The sequence below is a fragment of the Poecilia mexicana genome, unplaced genomic scaffold (genome assembly GCF_051168715.1).
Source record: "Poecilia mexicana isolate PSO_F unplaced genomic scaffold, ASM5116871v1 scaffold_17, whole genome shotgun sequence".
Lineage (NCBI taxonomy): Eukaryota > Metazoa > Chordata > Actinopteri > Cyprinodontiformes > Poeciliidae > Poecilia > Poecilia mexicana.
In genome coordinates this window covers 21,232,517-21,255,509 of record NW_028263386.1, presented here as the reverse complement: position 1 = coordinate 21,255,509, position 22,993 = coordinate 21,232,517, and the positions used below count along the sequence as shown (strand labels likewise).

The following is a 22,993-nucleotide window of genomic DNA, read 5'->3' as shown; positions in this document are numbered from 1 at the left end:
CCAAAGGTTTGTCTTAAAAAAATTATTATTTTTTTATTATTAAAACATAATAAAGGTATTTTTTTTAGGTTTTTTTTAAAGATTGTGACCATAAATCTCGGGTGTTGTATCACCCTGAGTCTAATATGAAGTCATATCGTTTTGAATGTAAAGAATAAATTTTATGTTTTCCTTTAAGAATATAGCACAACCTCCTCCATTCCCATTTATCCTGTCTTTAGGCAGAACAGAGTAACCATGAATACTAAACTACTAAACAGAAACGATGATTTGAGCCATGTTTCTTGAATGCATATTATATCTGGTTTTGTATTTATATTATTAATGAAGCCTTAAAATTCCTGACCATTTGCTATTAGGCTGCAAGCGTTCCATTGTAATATTAGAATTATGTGATAGTTTGAGATGCCTCAGGTTCAGATGATCTTTCACCACGTCTCAGTTCGTCATGAATTTTTTCCCAAGATAAATCTTTGACATTGAAGAATTTTATTGCTTCCTTTACTATGATTTTTATTTTTTCAGTTTTAGGTTTTGCTTGTTCTGAGCAATTTATGATATATGCAAAAAAAGGAATACATTTTTCTAATGTAATATTACACTGATTATTGTCTACCACTTTATTCCTTTCATAACTTGTTTTTGGAGCATTATCATTATACTTCACCTCTCTTACTGCTTCAGCATAAGTAATTTTCTTATCAATTTTAACTTTTTGAATTTCAGCTGCCTCTTTTCTTACCATGCATCCTGCATATGCTGCTGTATGACTTTCTCCACAGTTACAATATTTAACAGGATTATTTCCACACTCACCATAAGGATGTTTGCCTCCACATCTACCACATCTCTGTTTCTCTTTACAAACGTTTGCAGTATGTCCATATCTTTGACATTTATAACATCTGAGAGGAGGTGGAATATAGGCTCTTACATTAAAGCTCATTTTCTCCCCATTCTTAAAAGCCTGTAGTCGTTTGATACCTTTAATCTCTCCTCCTTTATTTTCTTTAGTTCATCCAAGTTTTCTCCTACAGGAATCCCTGATATTACTCCTTTTACTCCTCTTTCTTCCTCCACAAGCTTTCTTTCCAGCACTTCTTTACTTACACACCATTTTTAGTTTTAGAGCGTTATTCTTTTGTTCAGCATTTTTACAAATGATAAGTAGGCTTCCATCCCTTAAGACTTTAGCTAGTTTTACATCTCCAATAGCTCTCTTTAATCCGTTCGACAAACTGATAGGACTTACTCCAATCATATCCTGTCCAGCCTTAAATTTTAATATCATTTTAAAATCTTCCATCATTATTTTCTTCCTTATCTCAGCTATTTCTTCCTCATCCTCAAGAGATCTTTTACCAGCATTTATTCCCTTTTTAGCCTTATCTTTCCCACCTCCTCCTCTTCTTTTTTCTACCATAGACCATCCTATATTCATATTTTCATCTTCTGAAAGTCCGTCACTACTACTAGCCATCTTGATCCACTCACAATCCAGATTATGGCAAAAACACCTTTAGATTTGATTTAGTAAGCGCCAGGTAACATATATCATCGGGTGCTATCGACGGAGCTTTCCTGTTTTTGTTTTTTTTTCTCAAATATCACTCGAACCAAGATGTTACCCCTCCCACCTCTTCCTGCTTCGTGTCTGTGAGCTCAAAATGTCATAGACGTTCATAAAGACTCCTTCATGGTCAGGTCAGGTGTTATGTCAGTCTTATGCACACCGTGTCGAATAAAGTGTTACCGAAAGGGTTATGCAAATAAAATAAAACCAGTAAGAAAAGTATAATATTTTCAAGAATTTCTTCAGTTTTAAAATTACATTTCAATCACTTTATTACATACAATTATTCAAACAGAAACTTATTTAAAATAGAATACCAGAATAACTATTTTTACCATTCAAAACATGCAGTCGTAATTATTTTTGATTTTATTCAATAATTGAAGTAATCTGTGTATGGAGACATGAAATCAAAATGAATGAACTACAAACGTTTAAGAGTCAAGTTAGCGCATTTTGGCCCTTAAGGGACGCCGTAGCGAAGTACACTCTCGTGACACAGCGGTGTAAAGAGATCTCTGCTTCTGAAAGGTAAATCTTTTGTTTTCTGCACAGTTATTGGCCCGCCTTTGTTTGTGTGGTCAGATGCATTTTCTTCAAGTGTAGAGTTACCCACTGCCCGCTGGCAGACTAATAAAAACTTCTGAAAATCATAAGAACAGAAGATAGTTTCCAGGGAGCAAAGTTCTATATTACACAATCACCCTGCCAGCATGCCTAGGTGGCCCCATATGGGGGAAAGGTGGGCTGGCATATGGGTCCCATATAGGTTTGTCCGCGGGTTCCACGGTGAGCCCACATGGGTTTGCCCATGTAGGGCCCATGTGGGCTGTGGCCCTTACATGGGCAAACCCATGTGGGGCCACCATGGAACCCGCGGACAAACCCATATAGGTCCCATCTGGTCTGCCCTTATTTTACCCATATGGGGCCCACCTGGGTATGCTGGCAGGGCAAAGACAGGAAAATGAAAACAGAGAAAATTTTAAAAAGTCGCATGTGAGCATATTTCTTTATGAAATACGTATTCATTTATTTTGTATCTAAACAAAGACTCGATGTTACTTGAAGCAGCCATGCATCATAATTAAATTGCTTGCAAAGTCTCCAGTTCTTCCAGTATGGAGGGGGAGCCCCTTTCGGCCCTCTGCACCCCCGCTTTGGTGGTGGATGTGGACAAAGTGAAGAGAAACGCGAAGAGGATGATGGAGCGCTGCCACCAGCTGGGAGTCCAACTCCGACCGCACATGAAGACCCACAAAACCCTGTACGGGACCGCGCTCCCTAACACTGATGAAGCCGACGTTTCCATCAGGGATGCTGTAATATGTGTGTGTGTGTGTGTGTGTGTGTGTGTGTGTGTGTGTGTGTGTGTGTGTGTGTGTGTGTGTGTGCGTGTATGTGTGTGTGTGTGTGCGTGTGTGTGCCTTTCTGCAGTGAGTGTGCTGACATCATGACAGGTGGATCCCGGAGGTGCATTGTGGTTTCCACCCTGGCAGAGGCCACTTTCTATGCTGACCATGGCTTTGATGACATCCTCTATGCATACTCTCTTCCCTTTGACAAGGTATTCTCTAATGAGGCTTCCACATGTCATTATACTGTAGTTATTATTATTATCGGCAATGCAGTACTTACACTCCCTTTCGCCACAGTCTGTCATTTTATTCCCTCTGTGAGTTTTAAACACACAGCGTCACTTTATAAAAATGACTTGTGAATATTGTAGGAGCCATTTATCCTTTCTGGTGTTTATCGCCACCAGGGGACGTATTTAATTTTGAGTTCTGAGTGTCTGATGGGGGGATGGGTTATTTAAGGTCAAGCATCATTCTGTTCAGATGTTGTTAATAGGCAGAGGCAAACAGTTTTCTACTGTGCATGGTTTGGATGGATGTCGAATTTATATGGATATAAATGGAAACAGTAAGACAATGGACATTGTTCTGACAAATAAATGACTTTATTTTATGTCAAACGGAAGATCGGCATCATGAATCTTAATTGAGCGCACGGAAAACCAACGCCTTTCAAGAACAACCACCAGTAGCCTAAAATATAGGATTTTAGCCGCTACAAATATTGTGAACATTTCTAGGGTCAACAAATCAATCATTTCATTATAATCTGAATATTTATGTCTCAAAAGGCATGCAGAGCCGCTCTGTGAAACACCTGCTAAACATCTGCGTTTGTAGGTAGAGCGCTGTGCCGCTCTGTCGGAGAGGCTGGACCTTTTCCAAGTTCTGCTCGATCATCCCGATGCGCTGGAGCGGCTCCGGAAGAGACCACTGAAAGGCGGCCGGCGGTGGCACGTGTGGCTCAAGCTCGACTGTGGCAACGGGAGAGGTGAGCATGCTGGGTACGCTGCAAAAACGCAAAATCTTATGAAGTTTTTTTTAGTCTGGTTTCTAGTGCAAATATCTTTGTACACTTGAAATATAAATGACTTTTCAGCAAAAAGTAGTAAATAATTCTAGTTCCATTGGGAGATTATTTCACTTATGGGAAAAATGTCTCATTGTACGTGGCATAATCTTCCAGTGGACTTGTTTTTAATCAATATTAAGGAATTATTTACTTAAAACAATTTCCTATATCTTCCTGAATAGTTACTTTTGTCTTATTTAAGATATTTGCACTATAAACTAGACCAAAAATACTTGATAATATGTAGTGTTTGTGCAGTAAAACAACAACTCCATCGCTCCTGATCGTTCAGCGACTGTGAGTTTGCTCTTTGGTGCAGCTGGCGTCCTGCACTCAGAGCCAGAGGCGCTTCAACTGGCTCAGGCCGTCGCTGAGGCAGATGGCGTGGAGCTGACTGGGGTGTATGCCCACTGTGGGAACACGTACAACTGCAAAGGGGTGGAGCAAATACAGGCCGTCGCCCAGGAAACCACCAGCTTTATGCTGCAGTTCATGGAAAAGTAAGCAAAGGGTTTAAAATGGAGGTTAAGACTGATATGAATTTAGGAAGACTTGAATAAGAGTGGCAGGAGTGTGTGTGAATGTGTTTGTGTGGGGCTGAATGTTAGAAAAAAAGAAAATATTGATAAGAGTGCTAGTCCCACTGTCTTGCTACCAGCAAAATAATCACCCGGTACAACTCGTACTTTTAAAAAAATCATTATTAAGCAGTTATTAACATCAGTCAAGCTTCAATATATTGTTGAAAAGTAACTTGAAAGTTGTTTTGTTTTATTTCAAGTGTACTAAGACATTTGAACTGGAAACACCCTTTAATTTTTATGTATTTGCTATTTGAATTTTCTTTCAAATCTTTCACCAGTAGCCCTTACAGCAGCAATTTGTTATTAAATGTAGTTATAATAAAAGCTTCTTTGACCAAATGTTTTTTTTGTTTTTTTTTCACCTGGCAGATTGAAGGCCGTTGGCATCAGCTGCAAGTCCAGCATCGGCTCCACCCCCTCCTGCAGTCATCCCGTTTCAGACATGGGAAAACTGAGCGAGGTGCATCCTGGAAACTATGTCTTCTACGGTGGGTTACATTCACGTCGGTGCATGGCAGCTGGAAAAACAAACAAACAAAAAAACATTGGAGGACAAATTATTTCTGTTGGGTTTTAGACGTCCAGCAGTCTATGATTGGCTCGTGCGGTCTGGAAGACGTGGCTGTGAGGGTTTTGACGAGGGTCGTAGGACACTGTCCCCATAGAAACCAGCTCTTGGTCGACTGTGGATGGACGGGAATCAGGTGGCTTTACGAGACCCTCTTTTGTGCTGCTTTCATTTGAACCTGCAAACTGGACCCCTTTTCTGGTGGAAATGTGTCCTGTAACTTTCTGACATTGTTCATCACAGTTTGGACGGAGCTGGAAAGCTTCCCACTGGATACGCTATGATCGAAGGCCACCCAGACCTCAAGTAAAACCTGTTTCTGCTTTCTTTCTGGTCTCCAAACTAAAAATATGTGTAGCAGGTTAACTAATTAAATATGTTTTCTTCTAGGTTGTTGTCTATGACTCAAGAGCATGGGAGAGTGGAGCCCATCTCAGGTCCACTGGACTACAGCAAATACCCCATAGGCTCTCTGCTCACACTGATCCCCTATCATGTTAGTGTTGTTACTCTGTTGTGACTGATAATCAAAATGGTTTCTTGAGTCTGTAAAGTAAAACTTCCTCAAACGTTCTACACACTTTACCCTCTCCTTCTGCAGCGCTCCAACTAATTTAAATACAAGCAATAATCTGTTTTCTATTTGTTTTGGTTGTTTTTTTGTAGCAGAAAGCAGATGTTATGTAGTTTCCCAGCACTCAACCGCAACTAAGGAACATTTACTCCACTACACATGGATACAAGAAGTAGCAAACTTGATTAGAGGGCAATTAACGGATAAAATATATTTTATTTTCTAGTTATTTGGTGCCCCAGGCAACTGTCCATTTAGCCCGTATCACAAACCTCCACTGCACTTATCATTTAGCAGAGATGAGTTAAACAAAATAGCAACGTTCGCCTTCTTATATAGGTCCACAAATCTTGTTTGACCCTTTAAAAACAAAGATTTTGTAATATTTTTAAATCCATTTACATAAAATGTTGTTTTATTGTAAAATTTGAAGAATCAAAAATAATTTTTATGATTAGTACTTATTTTTATTCAGGTCCATTTTTTTTTATTTAATTTTTGATTATTTTTTTCACTTTGATTTGTATTATCAGTTGGTTGTTTCTGCTCTAGAGTGCTTGATGATGCATTGTTTTTCTTAGTTGTTTTACTGGGGACTTATTCAAGAGTACTTACATTATTATGTTAATATGCATTTCCCCTTTTGATAAATACATTTTAGAAAATAAATTTAAACAACAAAACATTTTCACTTTGCACCATCTTCCTGTTTAATTGTCTTCTTCTCTCTATGCAGTCGTGTGCGGCGGCCGCGATGCACCCTGTGTACCATGTGCACTCTGAGGGTCGCCTGATGGGAAAGTGGACACCCACCCGGGGGTGGTGAACATATGTCCAGACGTGCACTTGAAGAAGCTGGAGATGAATCAATATAAAGAAAAGTATGATTATAAGAGAGGGAATATTGCATCATTCCTTATTATGTAGATAGATTGCAAAAATAAAACTTGTGAGCTAACACAGTGAGCAGCAATGGAAGCCCTGGAAGTGGAAGTGGAAATGTGGGGGTGAATACTGTCTGATTTCTAATAAATCAAAATCAGAATGAGTTGTAAAAATTCTGTGATTATTTCATCAACGCCATTACAGCTTTTGTAATAGCATTGCAAAAGCAGGAATGTTATAGTATGCAGTATTGTTATAATACACAGCTCTGTGGAAACTCTTCTATCATCTGGAGGGACACATTTATTTATTTGTTGCATTTCACTTAAGTCGAGCATGAATTGCTGAATTTGTCAAACAAAAAATCGGATGAGAATTATTTTAATATGGTTATGAGTAAGCATAATTCTGTAAGATTAGACTCAATAGACTTAAATTTTGGGCATATGTGATATTTAAAAAGAAGACCTTACTCGTTTATATTTCATGTTTTAAATTCAATCTGCAAAATCAATTAATTTAATATGAAATAAAAAGCATCCAAGCTTTTAAAGCAGAATCTTAAAATCAGCTGAGGGTTTTTAAGATTTTGCTTGAAATAATAAAAATGATTATTTAATTACTATATGAAGAAAAATAAGTGGTCTCGTGATTTAGTGAGCATATTTTCGTTAAAGACAAAATAAATGGTGATTATTGTCCAATTTTAACTTGCAATAAAAACCATATTGATTAATATTCTAACGAAAAGAACCGAAACCACATTTAGGTGCCAAATATGGATATACAAGCTTTACTTTGAAGTGCATCTTGGGAAATGTAGTTTTGAGAGAAACCAGCGTTCTAATTGGTCACTGCCTGACCTTTCACTTATCACGTGGTTTAAAATCTTCAGCAGAATGGCGCGAGAACTTGTCATACCGAAGCACAGCTAAAATATTTATTTTTAGTTTAGTTTAGTTTTGTTTGTCGTCTTTAGTTTAAACCCGTTCGCGTCTGTTTAGCAAACTCAAGTAAGTCGCGTTTAGTTGTTCGTATTCTCTTTAGGAGCTGCATTTCTACATGACACAACAGCCAGAGTAAATATGACTTTTTACTGCGTTCATGAGTGAAAAATAATAGAAACCTCTCGTTAGCGGCTAAACATACACTCCCGGACAGCAGCGTGTTGTTTTAAACAGAGAGCTGCCTGGCTGCCTCCAGTCTCTCAGTGTGTTTTTGGTTTTATCCTAAAGAATGAGTGTGTTGGAAGTGAAGTTCGTCGGGGATGGAGATGTTCTGGAGCACATCGTGGACAAACATGAGGGTGAGGAGGTCTATGTTTTCTGGCACTCTATGTTTTGCAATACAAGGAGTATTTAATCAAACGCTTGAACAGCTTAAATTTTTTTTTGAATATGTTGTGGTGTTCCTCTAATCTAAAAAGGCTAAAGAATATACATATACGCTCAGAAATGTTGGATTATCTGCCCCTCAGCAACTTGCACTTTGATTTTGACATAATTTTTGCTCAATATTTAAACTCTTCTTGGCACAACTGGTGCACTTCGTGTAAACTTTGTCCATTCAGTCCAAAATCACTTAGCATGTGTGTTTGAGATTATTATCCTCATGGAAACAGCCACCTGATCCAAATCTTCATGATGGAGCTAGAAAAGGAGAAAAGGACGATTTGACAGGAAGCATCAAACTGGTACCACTGTACTGGTGGTGCCAGCATTATACTGAGGAGATGTTTTGCTACCAGTGGCGAATGATATGATGAATTTCCATAACTTGAAGTCAAATCAACAGTAGAGCTGGACGATATGGCTTAAAATTAAAATTTTAGATTTTTTTCTTTTCATACCTGATTTAATTTCAATCTTTTTTCTTTTCTTTTTTTTCCCACTTTCTCTCTTTCTTTTCTATAAAAGAAATTACAAACAGAAAATATTTTCAAAAAGTAGCTTTTATTTCAGTCATCTCTTCTTTGAGTTTTATGATGGGGCATTAGGGGCAAGCTACAATATTTTTAGTCATATTATCAGAAATAAATTCAATGTTATCACATAAAACATATTACAACTGAGAAGCTTTTTTTAATTAGAAAAAAGCTTCAGTAGATTTATCAGGATCTGACATGAACAGCTAAGTTTGTGTTCTTTCTTCAAAATAGATATTTTAAAATATTAAGTATTATGTGTAAAACTTCTACCAAAGAACGACTTTACAAGGTGCTCAACATTCCTTTTAATTTATTTTTCTCATAGAAGTCTCCTAAAATTTTTACTTTATTCTTCCAACATTACGACTTTATTCTCGTAACACTTCGTCGTACAACTTACAGAAGAAGTTATTGAAATAAAAGCTACTTTTTGAAAATATTTTTCTGTCATTTGTAATTTCTTTCTCAGGAAAGAAAGTGAGAAAAATTGTGGAGTTGAGCCAAAACCAAGGAGTGCATTAAAAAAATAAAAAATCCAGATTCTTCCAAATACAAAATTCTCAGAATTCAAAAATTCAATTAATTTTGGTTGATCTACTAGGAAAATGAACCCAAACAGACTTCTAAACTCAGTTCAAAATCAACAAAGTTTCTGGAGCAACCCAAATTCAACCCAACTGAAAACTTGTGGACTTTGTTCAAAACACCACCAATTCAAACGGGCTGCACCAGTTTTGCCTCTGACCTTTTATCTGTGTGCGCTGTGCCTCAACAAGGCGTGCAGAATGGTGCTGGCAGCGTCCAGAGGATGGTGAAGTTTAAGAGCCCAGCTGGACAGAAGGGACACGTAGAGGATGAGCAACTGGATCAGGAGGAAAACGGAGTCTACGATCAGCAGGGCTACATCCGAGTTCTGGGAACAGAGAATGACGGAGGTAACGCACACAGCTTCTTCATCCAGACTTAATTGGCTTGTCTGATGACGACAGAGGCATAACTAGCTTCGTGTGCAGTCTGAACTGTCACAGAATCGTTACTTTTAGGAATAATTACTCGGGCTGAAACTATTAATCAGATTAATTATGATGAATCGATTATTGAAATAATTTAATAACCGATTATTCGAACAGGAGTACACAGACTCCAGAAAAGGTGATTTGCTGAAAGAACAACACAGTCAGAGCAGTAACCAAGTCAAAACTGTACAACATCTTTTTAGCACCTTTGGCTATCTATTATTAATCAGTTTGTCCAAAAATAATCAGATCATCTTTCTACTGTATTGATGAGTCAAGTTGAAACCGATGTTTATGTTAGAAGTATTCTTTTAGCTGTAGAGGCATTCTTTGCTACAAATGATCAAGCATTCACTAAAGGAATGTTATTATTCCATCTTGGGCAACTTGTTTATTTTCTAATTTAAATAAAGAATTTAATTATTTGTCTGTATTTTTCTAATATTGTATAAAAAAGGATTAATTTAAAATCTGCATAATGTGCCAGTTTTTTTGTTCGATTACTCATGAGAGTAATCGATAGATGTAACTAAATAATGATTAGTTACATCCCTAATAATTAAAAAGAGAAATTCTCATATAATGCAGTTCTGTTATTGTTCTTTGGTTCTGCAGAAGATGAGGATGGCCTCTCCAGTGTGGCTGGAGCCTCCATTTTTACCTTCCAGAAAAACAGACGTGGCAACAGCATGGCCAACACTGGTGAGATCTGCTGGTTTCCAGTAAAAACGATTACATTTTTACTCTAATGATTTTGTGAAGCTGGATTTGTCGCTTTTCATAACGGACGCTTTGTGTTGTACATCTCATTGGTGGACGCAGCAAGCGAGCTCGCTCGGACTCCGGGGAAAAGTGTGAGCCTCGGTCCGGCTGAACCCTGCACCCCGACGCGGACGGGCCGACGTGAGTCCAGATCATCGTCCCATCACATATGATCGACCAGATCCTGTGTTTATTTGAAGATGACACTTTTTTCTCTCTCTCTTTGACTAGACCACAAAGGCGAAATCAGGACACCACAGAGGGTAGGACCCCAAACTTAAGTGTTGATTTAAAATGCGCTTTGAGATTTGTCTGGTCTCTTAACCAGCTCCGGTTTAGCAGATCAAGAAGGTCCGGTTTGTCTCCACAACGCCTCACAGGCTCAGAAAGAGACTAACAAGTAAGCACAGCATGTTTTATTGAGATATGTAACGGTGCCTTCCGAAGGTTTTTGCACCAACACTGACATCTTTCATGATTGCCACGTGAAATTCAGACTTCAGTGTGTTTCATTGATGATTTCATGTGATCAACCAGCACTAAGTAATAGGGCTGAAACGATTCCTCGAATGATTCGAGTACCTCGATTACTAAAATTCCTCGAGGAAAATTTACCTGCCTCGAAGCTTCGTTAATTTATGTTTTATTAGTTAGCGCACCGTGTTCCGGCCGGGACTTCATTTGCGTTGCGCGGAGCTCTCACTTCCGCCTCTGAGTTGTTGACAAAAGCTAAGTCTCAGCGGCATAAAGTCCAATCTTCAAGATTGGCCCGTGGGGATTTTATTGATTGATGATAATGCCTGACTTTTTATCGTTTTTGGGGAACCAATAAGCATCCTTAAAATGACTGGGGGAATGCCTGGAGTACGGCAGCATTTCTCCTCCGGGGCTGCTGGTTGAAAGCGAACGGCGGGAAGAGCGCTGAGGTGAGCGGATAGCCTGAACAGGGCGGGTGGCTGAGTAGCTGATGCTTACCGTGTAAATGTAGCTTTACCGACGAACCGCACAATAAATTTCATATCCCGGTCTGAAGAAACGGGTGGCGGAGCGCATCGTACATGGCTGGTAGATGAGTTTCTGAGTGTGACCAGTGAAGGTGTCGTAAATATCCCGTATTGCTTCCCCCCGTGTTCGTCCCCCGGTCTAACGCTTCGTCAGTCCGCTGGTCTATTTCCTCCACCCCATCTTACGTTCGTTCATTCGCCCTCTCCTCCCACTCCAGGCGGCATTTCCCGTATTTTCAAACCCAAAGCGTGACAGGTTAGGTGGCAAGGTGAGTTTAATTAATCTATTAAACTCACTGAAGATGAATACATAAACTAAAAGCTGGATTGTAGACATTTTTTATTAGCACATTTGTGAGCCTGCCTCTTTGTTATTAAATTCAATATAATTTCAGATTTTTCTATAACTTTTCTTCTGGTTAACTTAGAAAGTGAGCTATTATTGTTACAGGTTAGTTTTCTAAACTACAAAAAAGCAACTGTTAGGGATGCTCAAATATGAAAAATTGGACTGATATTGATATCTGATAGTAACACCGGTATTATGCCAGATTTACCAATATTTCATTTTATAATTTTTTTTATCCGATTACTCGATTAATCGTAAGAATAATCGATAGATTACTCGATTACTAAAATATTCGTTTACAACAGCCCTACTAAGTAATGTATAAATGGGACACTGAACAGGAAATAAAAGATTATTTGTCCCTGCTGAACCACCACACACATCCTTACAAAGCCTTAAATTCATGTATAAAAACTTAAGACCTTAAAATGCCTTAAGTTTGTCTTTAAAATGGGGTGTGCTGTGGTGGCGCAGGGGTTAAGCACAACCTACATATGGAGGCCTTAGCTCTCGACGCAACCGTCGCAGGCTCAATCCCCGGCCCCGGCAACCCCCACCGCATGTCCCCCCCCGCTCCCCCCCCCCCCAATCAACCATCAAATAAAGGCCATGAGAGCTAAAACAAAAACAAGTTTGTCTTTAAAAAAAGTAAGTTGACCTTAAATATGTTAATCATAGGTCATTCATAATTTTTCTTCAACTTCCCACTTGTACTCTGTGTTGTTGTTCTTTTTAATCCCAATAAAATACATTTAAGTTTGCAATTTGAGGAAACTGTGAAAAAGTAAAAGGATGTGAATTATTTTTGCAAGCATGTAAATGTGCCACCATTCTAATGTTTTCAGCGCCGAGCCTTCGGTCGGACAGCGACAGTGAGCTCTCGCCGTCTGACTCTGAGGAGGATGGAGAGGAGGAGGAGGAGGACGAGGAAGAGGATAGGCTAAAGGAAAAGCTGAAAATTAATAAAGAGGAAAAAGAGATCCATAAAAACTACAGAACTCCTAGTAAAGGTTCGTCTGCAGCTCTCTTTAAGACTCCAGCCAAGAAGAGCAAGAACACACCTGAACCTGTTAACCAGCCCGCCATGACCGAGGAGTACTTTGAGGCTCACGGCAGCTCCAAAATTCTGACATCAGACCGGACCCTCGAGCGCCTGCAAACCCCTAAACTAGACAGGGTAGGTTGATCACATTCAGGGTTTTAAAACCTAATAAATGTGTCTAATTATGGCTAAAGTGCAAACTGATTTTCTGTTTGTTTTTTTCCCCCAGGAGACTTTGGCTCATCTTTTAGAAGGTAAACCGTCCTGTTACTCAAAGGAGATCCAGGAGCTGCATGACAAACACAGACAGCACTTTACCAAATGGATGTTACAGTTACAGTAAGTACGGCTCTCATTTCTGAAGTTTTTCCTCAAGGTCTGAGGGTTATCAATTTTTTATTTTATTTACTGTTATTGTTAATCTTGTTTTCTCTATATTGTTTTAAACTTTGAGAACATTTTTCATGTGTGAACCTTCATACCTTATGCTGCTGTTGCGCCTCAATTTTGCGGGACATTAAAGTGTTTCTATTTTATTCTATTCCATGATCTGAAAATGATTCTCTGGGGGGACAGTGGATGACCAACATTTTTCAGTAGGGGGCCGTGGCCCCCACAGTTCACCTGTTGGGGGCGCCACTGCTTACACTTTAAATGTTTTATAATAATTTTATAAATGCAATCTGAAAAACGTGGCATCCGTTTGTTTTCGGCACCAAAAGATTTTCAGCTGCAATTACAGTAAAAGATTAGTTTGACTTGAGGAAGCCGAATCAAAATGCAAGCCACACTTTTCACATTTTTATTTATGAAAAAACAATTATTCATCATTTTGGTTCCATTCTGCAACATTGTCCTGCTTCGTGTTAGTTTGTCGCCTAAAAGGGTGTGTGTGCGTGTGCGTGTGTGCGCGTGCAGGTTGGGATTCAGTGTGGTGGTTTACGGTTTGGGAAGCAAAAAGACTTTGTTGGAAGACTTCCGGGTGTCTCATCTGTCTCAGGAGATCCACCTCGTCGTCAACGGGTTCTTCCCCTCCATCACTCTCAAATCGGTCCGTATTCGAAAGAGGAAGAAAACACCTCATGAGTTGTTTAATAGTTTAATTGCAACGTTATCTCTTTTAGATATTAAACGCTTTGACCTGTGAGGTTCTGGAGCACCAGGGAACTTTCTCTACGCCCTCAGATCAGATCCACTTCATTGCTCAGACACTCAAAGACAGTAAGCGTGCTTGTTAAAGCGTTTTCCTCTCAAGTCGGACTCGACTCACATTTCCTCCCATGTCACCTCAGGCCCGGATCTCCACGTTTACCTGCTGATCCACAACATTGACGGGCCGATGCTGCGAGGAGAGAAGACCCAGAGTGCACTGGGGCAGCTGGCGGCGCTGCCAAACCTGCACTTAGTCGCCTCTATAGACCACATCAACGCTCCATTAGGTGGCTGTTAGGAGGAGTTTAGCTCAGAGCATTGATAAATGGGGTTTTCCTGTGGCTAAGTGGTTCCTGTAATGTTTCCAGTGTGGGACCAGTTCAAGCAGAGCCAGTTTAACTGGCTGTGGTGGGAGTGTGTGACGTTCCAGCACTACACCGAGGAGACGTCGTATGAGAACTCTCTCCTGGTGCAGCAGACGGGCGCGCTGGCTCTGTCCTCCCTCACACACGTGCTGCGTAGCTTGACGCCCAACGCAAGGTGAACTGTTTTAAAGATCTGATGAGTCATTTATTTATTGAGTGAAAGGGGAATTTATCAACAAGAATGTAAGGTTCGACTCAGTTTTGTGCCCCTAAAGGTGAATCTGATCTGTTTGTCCAAATTCAAGTTTGGGTTTGCTTCAGATTTCTTCTTATTCAGTAAAGTTTGCCATCATGCCTACAGCCGCAAATATAGAAAAAGCAAAACTCCTGAGAAAGTAGAAAAACTATACTATATTTTTTGGTTGATGCATTGAATGCTTGGACAATTATTCTCTCTGGTTTTAGATGCTGTGAAGCTAAGAAGAGTTTTGCTCGTACTTTATTACTTTTAGACAGTTCTTGTCTGAAATTGTGTGCCATTGTGTGTAACCATGGCAACAAGGCATTGATTTTACAACTTCTTTTAACTTTTGATAAAACATCAATATCATAAATTCTATCAAATTTGGGAGCGCTCGTTGTTTATGTAAAAGGAATTGACTCATCATATATGAAGGAAATCCCCACTAAAATACAGTAATATTGATAATGTTACTAGAGAAAAATTAATTAATGAATTAAAACTAAAGTCATATTGTGAATTCCCAACTTGGGGTGTAAATTAATTGCAAAAGGTAGGTGGGGAGGTTGGGGTGGGACTTCAAGTTTTTTTGTTTGTTTTTTAAGACATACGGTTTGAGTTTTGTTCCATTTTGTTGTGAAAAAGTTTGTTATGGGAGGGAGAAAAAGCTATAAACAAATTCATATATATATATATATATATATATATATATATATATATATATTTTTTTTTTTTTTTTTTAACCAATACTTTTATTAGAATTCATCTACTCGTTACTTTTCTTTTTGCAGAGGAATCTTCAAGTTGTTGGTGAAATTCCAGCTGGAAAACAAAGATAATCCTTCCTACTCGGGTACGCACTCGGGTTCAAAAGCTCAAACTTATGAACAGTTATTTTTTGGGGGAAGTGTAATTTTTACCTCACCATATTGATGATTTATAGACATTTCATTGTGCCAAATGCAGGCTTGTCATTCCAAGACTTCTACCAGCGCTGTCGAGAGGCTTTCCTGGTGAACTCTGACCTCACGTTGAGGACTCAGCTGACAGAGTTCAGAGACCACAAGCTGATCCGGACACGCAAGGTGACTTTCCCCAACTTTACTCCTTGGAAAAACTCTGTTTTGTATTCTGTCTTTAATGTATTCTTTGTTTGCTTTCCACCAGGGCGCAGATGGAGTAGAATACCTGATCGTTGCTGTGGAGACAAACACGCTGATTGATTTCTTAGAAAACGAGGATGATGACTGAAAGGACAAGACTTCCAAATCACGATCTGCAATTTTCCTGCAGTTGATATGAACTCATTCTGATAAATGGCGCTAGTTTAATAGTTGAAGCATTAGCTCTGAATGCACCGTTGCACTGTGACATTCACATCATGGTTAGATGTGCACATTTTTTTCAGTGTAAATCTGAATCAATAAAAGCCACCATGACTTAAATTATTGCTGAACATTATTTTTAATTTCAAAATAGATATGCGCGTTAAACAAAACATACATTCTTATGTTCTTGCAAGGCGTGTAGTCATGCAGCTGAACAATAGAATTCCTTAATAATTTGGGAAACCAGGGCCACAAAAATGCGACGTGGCAGTGAAATGAAATCAGAAACTGTACACATAAACGAGCAGAAGGTACCGGGAGGCGACGCGTGTGTGGGTTAGAATCCTGAGATTGGTGCTGGATATGGGAAAAGAGGGGGGAGTGGGACGTCGTTCTGAGTGCATGCTGTGGATATAGTTAGTGCTGGATCTCTGCAGTTTTCTGAGCTGATGATCTCTGACCATCTCCTGAATCTAGTGTGTAGGTCTGCAGCCTGTTCTGCGTGGCGGTGTGCACCACATGGAGCTCCTCTTCATCCAGGTCCCTCAGCAGAAGCAGGACCGCATCGAGGATGTGGGTCTGGAAAAAAAAAAAGCACAGCATCTCACTTTAACGGTGACTTAATAAGCTTCGCTGATCGGGTTAGGACAGGACTATATGTTATACAAAATATGTAAATTTTTTGCACAAAATTATTCCCAAGTAACAAGACTTTAGTCAGGTCAGTTCTGCCTATTTTGAGCTGTCATAATGAGTTGTTTTAGGTCCTCTTGTCACTTTAAATCCAAGTTAGCTGCTGCTTAACTCAAAATTTACTCTTGAACATGAAAATGACTACAAACAGATGTGCAATTATACAACTGTACATCTTTGAAAAGCAGAAGTGGAGCCTTCTTCACAACCAACAAGAATGCAAGTAGTTTCTGGATGGTAAGTCAACAACAACCAAACACTTGTCTTTTCTAGCAGAAATTACAGCAATTTTTAAAACGGCTTGTTTTCCAGACACCCAAAAAACATTGACTCATTATGAAAAACTGGCTGGGTGAGGGGTTTTTCTTTTCTTTTTTTTTCTTTTAGCACTAGGTGTTTTTTTAGAAGCAGTAGGAACCCAAATGGAAGTTTAAAAAAAGTGCAAAGTGTGAATTTTGCGCGGTACGTCCTCTTTAATCTCCCGGGCTTTCTGGGTGTCCATGCATCCTTAAAAAGTCTTAAATTCACAATCTAAAATTAAGGCCTTAAAATGTCTTAAATTGACTTTTAGAAAAGAAGTTGGCTTTAAATATGTTACAACTCATACATTTTGTTGTGGTGTTACTCGCACATTCTATGTAGTCTGGGTTCAAGTCGCTTCATTGTGCTCTGTGACTCAAAGCGGTTGAGGCTACTGCTAACTAGCTGCTAATATACTCCTACTAGCTAGCAAACCAGCTATATTGGAGACAGAGGAAGGAGGGGAAAAAATTAGCTAGTTAAAAAATGCAAGCTAGTGTAAGTGCAAATTTATTGCCAGGTGGACGGCCTTCATCTTCGCTGTTTGATCATTTCTATATGAGGCTACATTCATTCTGTGTCACAAAGCTTGGCAATACGGTAGTTAAGGCTGTTTCTTTTGTACATTTCTGGTGTGATACAGGTCTTAACTTTAATTCATAGTGGCCTTTAAAAGTCTTAAATTTGAATTGGTGAAATCTGCAGAAACCCTGGCTTCAGTCAACAGGTTCTAGTGGGGTGATGCTTGCAGATGCTACCTTTTTCATCGTCGGTTTCTCCATGGTGGATGGAGAGGAAAGAGAGGAGAATTTGTCTCTGGAGAGAGGCTTCATTCCCAGCTCTTCTCTGATTTTGCTGACGGGAAGAAAAAATAGAATTTCAGAAACGTCTTTATTGGTAAAGGTTAAAACTGTTGTGAAAAGTGATCAAAACCTACTTGGTCTCCTCCATGTTGTAGTTTAGTGGATCGTTCTCCATCTCTGCATCTGGAAGGCCGTTGTTGGGAAGCTGGTTGTGGATGTTGCCGGTGGGTGTGCTGACCTCGTCACCTTCCATTAGAGCGAGCGCGATCTCTTCCTCGGTTACCACTGAACACACAAAAGGTCAGACAAGGAAAGTGCCTCGCATAAGTGTTCGCAACCTTTGAAAAAATGGGGTAAAAAATGTTTTTATCACATTACAGATGCAAGTTAAATCGAAATCTGAAAAGTGTGGTGTGCCACAACTGCCTACAGAAATTGTTTTGCCCAACTGTGTGTAATTTACACATAACATACAAAAAATTTTAAACATTAACTGCAGAGAAAGGTCGATACAAAAACTTTTTCATTTTGTTTGCAATAAAATAACTTGACGTTTTCTGTTGTAACCTGACAAAATGTTGAAAAGTTCAATGACTATTTTTACTTTTGCAGGAACTGTGTGTGACCCAGCTACTGTACATCCCAAAGATTATGAGAAAATAAAACAACATCTAGGCTACAATTGCTCTCTGCCAGAGAGTATTTTTGTCATGCGCAGAAACATAACAAAATCACCTTGATTGTCGAGCTTTTGGAGTCGAGGAAGGCAACGCAGTACGGTGAGCCGATACCGACTTGGGTCGGTACCGCAACAGGGGTTCTCGGCCAACCACAGAACTCGGAGACGCGTCAGCGGACGCAGATGACAGAGCTCTGATAGTGTAGGAATCATGTTCCTCCTCAGGTACAGTTCACTCAGAGACAGACAGCCAGCCAAGGGAGATAGAGATGAGATGTTGTTCACACTGCAGAGAGAAAGTACTGTAGTAAGCAAATCATAAATTGTTCTGAACATGTGATGGAGAGAAAATGAAAATGGAAGTGTTCAAAAAGAACCGATCTGTCCCTCTATGTCTTATGTTACCTTGAATAAATAATTTACAACAGTAAAACTAACTTTAAAAATGACCATGATATGTTGTTTTATATGTGACAAGTGATATTTAAAGTGACTTTTGTTGATTTAACAGAAAAGCCTGGTTCATAACTTTAACAAGAAGATTGTGGAGAAAGAAAGCAAAGTTTACTTGACCAACCTGAGAGTCAACACTTCAATGCTGGGCATCTGAGAGAATATGGAAATCTGAAACGAGATGCAATTACACAATTTGATGGAGATGATTATTTTTGTAAGTATGTAAAGATCAACATAATTTACTGAGGTATCCACACAACTTTGCCTACTCACGTCAGTCAGGTTGCATCCCCTGCAAAACAACACGTAGCACAATATTAGTACAGACTCAACACATGGAGCCAGTACATCTTAACCAACACAGGTGTTAACATGTAAAGAAGGTGTAAATTAAAGATGTGATTAGTTTAAGCTCTTACCAGCAGTTTAGTTTCTTCACGCTTTCCAAGTCTGAGGCCTTAGCCTTAGCAAGAACAAGTTTCCGTGTTAGCTTCATTGCCTATCGCCTACACGCCCTAAAAATTAGGAATATTGTCAATGAAATGTATATTTAAAAACAACGCAGGTTGCTTCATGACAGCATCAGCGTAGAAACATCTCAACTCCGCTGCACAGGGAAAAGCTGGCGTCTTTAACATTAATGCGCATGCGCGTTACCAACAACGCGTCCTTGGTTACTACGGCTCAAAAGAAGAAAAAAAACTTTAGCAATTTATTTTGTCTCTTTTGTGAACCCTGCATGCTAGTAAATGCCTTAGTCAATTATTTTAAACAACCCTAGTTTTTTTAATATTAAAAGCGTGAAGTTAGTATTTGTCTTGTCTAAACACTCAAAATCCCACAATGCCTCTCGAGCAACTTCAGTAAATCGCGCTTGCGCACTAACCTCTCCCTCTTTGGACCTACGTCTCCACTGAAACGATGGTGAGCCTAGCCTGCTCCTTTCATAATCCGAATCAATCTTATGATTCTAGTGGTATAATCAATATTTTTGCCCCTGCTGAAGTTTTGTGGGGATCATGATTGCCTGTCCAGAATATTATTTGTGTTTGTTTGGTGGTTGTATCGACTGTAAACGCGATGTTTTTCGGAGCCATTGACACAGAAATGGCTACCGCCTTAGCTTTGCTCATCAAACCAGGCCGGCTAGTTACATTATATTTAGCGGCAGCTTAACGTCAGTCCCTAGAAGATAGCTTCCTCGTCTTTTCAGAGGTACAACAACACATTCAATTACGCGTAACCGTATAAAAACGGGTCTGAAATTGCTGCGTTTAAATGAGTGGGTTAGCCCGTTTATGAGAGGCTTCTAGCCTGTATGAATAACTACTGTAGCCCGTTTAGTCCAGTTTCCAGGTGCTTTGACTTTTCTGGTCCTAGTATTAAGCTAATATATTGTATATAGCAATGTACCGAACTTACACAGGATGAACTGAAAAAACGCGTTACCTATTAATCCCAGGAGTTGCATGAACCCTTGCTCATCACAGTGAAGATGGTACATTTCTCCCTAACAATCGTTTTGTTTGGTTCTCCCCCCCCCCCACCAGGCCAAGCGCACCAAGAAGGTGGGGATTGTTGGTAAATATGGCACGCGTTATGGCGCGTCGCTGAGGAAGATGGTGAAGAAGATTGAAATCTCTCAGCATGCTAAATACACTTGCTCTTTCTGCGGCAAGGTAAGTAAACGCCTCTGGGATGGCATCAATATAAATTGTACGGAAACAAAGTGAGGATGTTTTACTTGGAGAACTTGACAGCATTATTGTACTCTTTATCCACAGACCAAGATGAAGAGGAGGGCTGTTGGCATCTGGCACTGTGGGTCCTGCAGGAAGACTGTGGCTGGTGGTGCCTGGACGTACAAGTATGTAGTTTCTCTCTCCCCCAGCTCTTTGCATGTCTTAACTCAAGTGTCATTTGTTGGAACCTCACAGCCACTTCTGATTCTTTTAGATGGTTATTAAAACAGATGGCTTTTGGGTTTACTGGCGTCAAGGATGGAACATAGCTATTTTTTTGATTGATAAAGAAATGAATGCATTTGGACTTTAAAGCCATGACAGTGTCACATATGTTGTTCATATTCCTCATGTGAAGGGCACTAAATTGTTATTCACACGCCGTCCTCAATTCTGACCTCATGCGCAGAAAGCACGCCCAAGCCTGGGATTTAGCTGGACGGACTTGTGTAAATGACAAAATGATCTTTATAGAGTGACCGTTTATTGAAAAAATAAAAAATAAATAAAGGAGTGATTATAGGACCAGACGATGAGTCGATTTTTTGCAGATTTCATTTTGGGAAAATCAAGAATTTTTTCGTTTTCACCAATGAACTTGTGTTTCCATAAGAGTAGAGATGTTTTCACGCCCAAAGCCGCCGTCTTGTTTGACTAGCGTGTTTTACAACTTCTATTTATTTCCACTATAAATTCAGGTGAACTCTACGATGGAATATTAGGGCCAGGATGATACTTTGCTATTTTTCATTTAATGACGACAACAAAGACATAATATTGCAAGAATGCTCTTGTGCGACGATAGTCAAAATAATACGAGGGTAAATTAATTTTATGAGAAATCCAACTCAAAATCAACATGAGAATTGTTGAGGATCTTATGAATTTATACTTTGGCACATGTTTTCCCACATATTATGAAGAAATATATAATCTTAATCAGCGTCAAATTAATATCAGAACAGGGCATTATTTTATAAATGAGTGTATTTCTAAGAAAAGTACACGGACCGAGTTGCTCACAAATCCTAATGCAAGTTTTGTTTTTCATCAAAACAACTTTTTTGTAAAACATTTTCTGCCTTTATTCTTGTAATTAAAAATTCTCACGGAAGGAATGATGGAGATAAAAGCTAGTGTTTGAAAATATATAGTCATTTGTAATCTCATATTCTTTAGAATTTTTATTGTTATTTTTATTTTATTTGTTTAAATCCATTATACCCAGCCCTAAGTGATTGGTTTTGTTGTTTTTGCTGTTTGGCATCTTAATCGTTGTAAATTCACTTATTTGTTTACTGAATTCTTAGTTCTTACTCATATGTGACCATTTCATGCCGATTTACTTCCATGTTTTATACCAATAGGATTAAGCATTGCCTTTATCATGGCACATAATTATTGTTTGTTTGTTTTTTTTTAAGATTTGATATTGACCTCAATACGTGTTTCTTATTGTTTGTGTTACACATAACGTCAACTCCTTGTAGATTGATTTTAAATGAGCTGTTGCCAAAACAGGGTAAAATATTCCCAAACTAGGTATAAATTAAACTGTGGTTGGTACAAAATGTCCAAAATATAGCAGTTTCTACAGCAAAACTGTAAAAATATCTACAACAGAGTCGCATCAGCGTTTCTTTACGCTGATGGAGAATAACTGAATAACGTTCATTACCTTGACTCTGGGGATGTTCAGCGTTCTTAATATTCGTCTCTTCTGCTTCTTGCAGCACAACGTCTGCTGTCACAGTCAAGTCTGCAATCAGGAGACTGAAGGAACTGAAGGACCAGTAAACAGGAGCACAGCTGCTGGATTTGGGACTTTGTTTTCTATTATTTCAGCCGAACTAGACATGGCCTCAACATCGAAAAATAAAAGTCTGGAGCGGAGATCCTTGTGTCTTTGTAATGTTTGTGTCCTAATGAAAAACTTGTGATGGTGCTTCTTCATGAATGACGCTTCACTGATTGGTTATGAAGAAGAAGTGTGTTAGCACAGCAGATTTTAAATTGAAAAGTTGTCATTTCAATTTTCAGGATTGAAATGAAGGATGGTTTTGTCTTCAGTAGTCTTTTATAACCAATAATACTGGTGTAATTAAGACCCTAGTAGATTAACTGCTCAGGCAATTTAAAATTTAAAATCAATTTAAAATCTGTCAAATCTAAACGGTAAAGTTGGCAGAGAGGCTGTGGTTCAGTTGTATTTTTTCAACATTATCTCCGAGACTGTCACGACAAAGTATCAGTTTTAACAAATACGTGAAAAACAATTTCTATAAATGTTACATGCTGCAGTGTTGAGGGTTTTTCAGTGTACGGAATTAGTTTTTTATATGATGAAGTTTGGAGGGATCGATCAGCAGTATACTAAAGAGAAATTTAACTAATTTCATGTTTGTGGGAAATATCAATGTTGGTGAAATCTGGCAGGACAAGTTAACCCAAAAACATCCTAGTGAAATTCACTTTTTAGTGACCTCACCCCGTTTTTCTTTTTCTGTCAGGTTTACCAAT

General features: G+C 39.0%; 4 protein-coding genes across 7 annotated transcripts; 3 read left to right on the top strand and 1 right to left on the bottom strand.

The window, feature by feature from the left end:
• The first annotated feature begins 1,973 nt into the window (after positions 1-1,973).
• On the top strand, positions 1,974-6,787 carry LOC106932360 (D-serine dehydratase). 3 transcript variants are annotated; one of them, XM_088014911.1, is made up of 10 exons: positions 1,974-2,104; positions 2,694-2,840; positions 3,011-3,140; positions 3,772-3,922; positions 4,323-4,503; positions 4,957-5,075; positions 5,165-5,291; positions 5,399-5,461; positions 5,546-5,651; positions 6,466-6,787. In XM_088014911.1, exons 1-10 carry the CDS (start codon positions 1,989-1,991, stop codon positions 6,553-6,555), a joined length of 1,230 nt encoding a protein of 409 aa, XP_087871037.1. In that variant the 5' UTR covers positions 1,974-1,988; the 3' UTR covers positions 6,556-6,787. The 3 variants fall into 3 exon arrangements, with proteins under 3 accessions (XP_087871037.1, XP_014866509.2, XP_087871036.1); XM_015011023.2 differs by having other exon boundaries at positions 2,039-2,104; positions 2,678-2,840; XM_088014910.1 differs by having other exon boundaries at positions 2,039-2,104; positions 2,678-2,840; positions 4,296-4,503.
• A 704-nt stretch (positions 6,788-7,491) lies between these two features.
• Positions 7,492-15,917, top strand: orc2 (origin recognition complex, subunit 2). 2 transcript variants are annotated; one of them, XM_015011011.2, is made up of 16 exons: positions 7,492-7,693; positions 7,850-7,920; positions 9,318-9,476; positions 10,173-10,259; positions 10,380-10,460; positions 10,551-10,582; positions 10,662-10,719; positions 12,518-12,849; positions 12,944-13,053; positions 13,633-13,765; positions 13,839-13,935; positions 14,007-14,153; positions 14,235-14,406; positions 15,264-15,325; positions 15,439-15,557; positions 15,640-15,917. In XM_015011011.2, the coding sequence occupies exons 1-16, from the start codon at positions 7,677-7,679 to the stop codon at positions 15,721-15,723; spliced, it is 1,761 nt and encodes a 586-aa protein (XP_014866497.2). In that variant the 5' UTR covers positions 7,492-7,676; the 3' UTR covers positions 15,724-15,917. The 2 variants fall into 2 exon arrangements, with proteins under 2 accessions (XP_014866497.2, XP_087871032.1); XM_088014906.1 differs by having other exon boundaries at positions 7,493-7,627.
• cfap410 (cilia and flagella associated protein 410) lies at positions 15,918-19,384 on the bottom strand. The gene is made up of 7 exons (XM_015011015.2): positions 19,151-19,384; positions 19,005-19,023; positions 18,853-18,899; positions 18,332-18,561; positions 17,731-17,881; positions 17,552-17,648; positions 15,918-16,379 (listed from the first exon to the last, which is right to left on the bottom strand). The coding sequence occupies exons 1-7, from the start codon at positions 19,225-19,227 to the stop codon at positions 16,218-16,220; spliced, it is 783 nt and encodes a 260-aa protein (XP_014866501.2). The 5' UTR covers positions 19,228-19,384; the 3' UTR covers positions 15,918-16,217.
• A 169-nt stretch (positions 19,385-19,553) lies between these two features.
• Positions 19,554-22,366, top strand: rpl37a (ribosomal protein L37a). Its single transcript, XM_015011017.2, has 4 exons — positions 19,554-19,655; positions 20,282-20,410; positions 20,516-20,598; positions 22,207-22,366. Exons 1-4 carry the CDS (start codon positions 19,653-19,655, stop codon positions 22,268-22,270), a joined length of 279 nt encoding a protein of 92 aa, XP_014866503.1. The 5' UTR covers positions 19,554-19,652; the 3' UTR covers positions 22,271-22,366.
• The last annotated feature ends 627 nt before the right edge of the window (positions 22,367-22,993 follow it).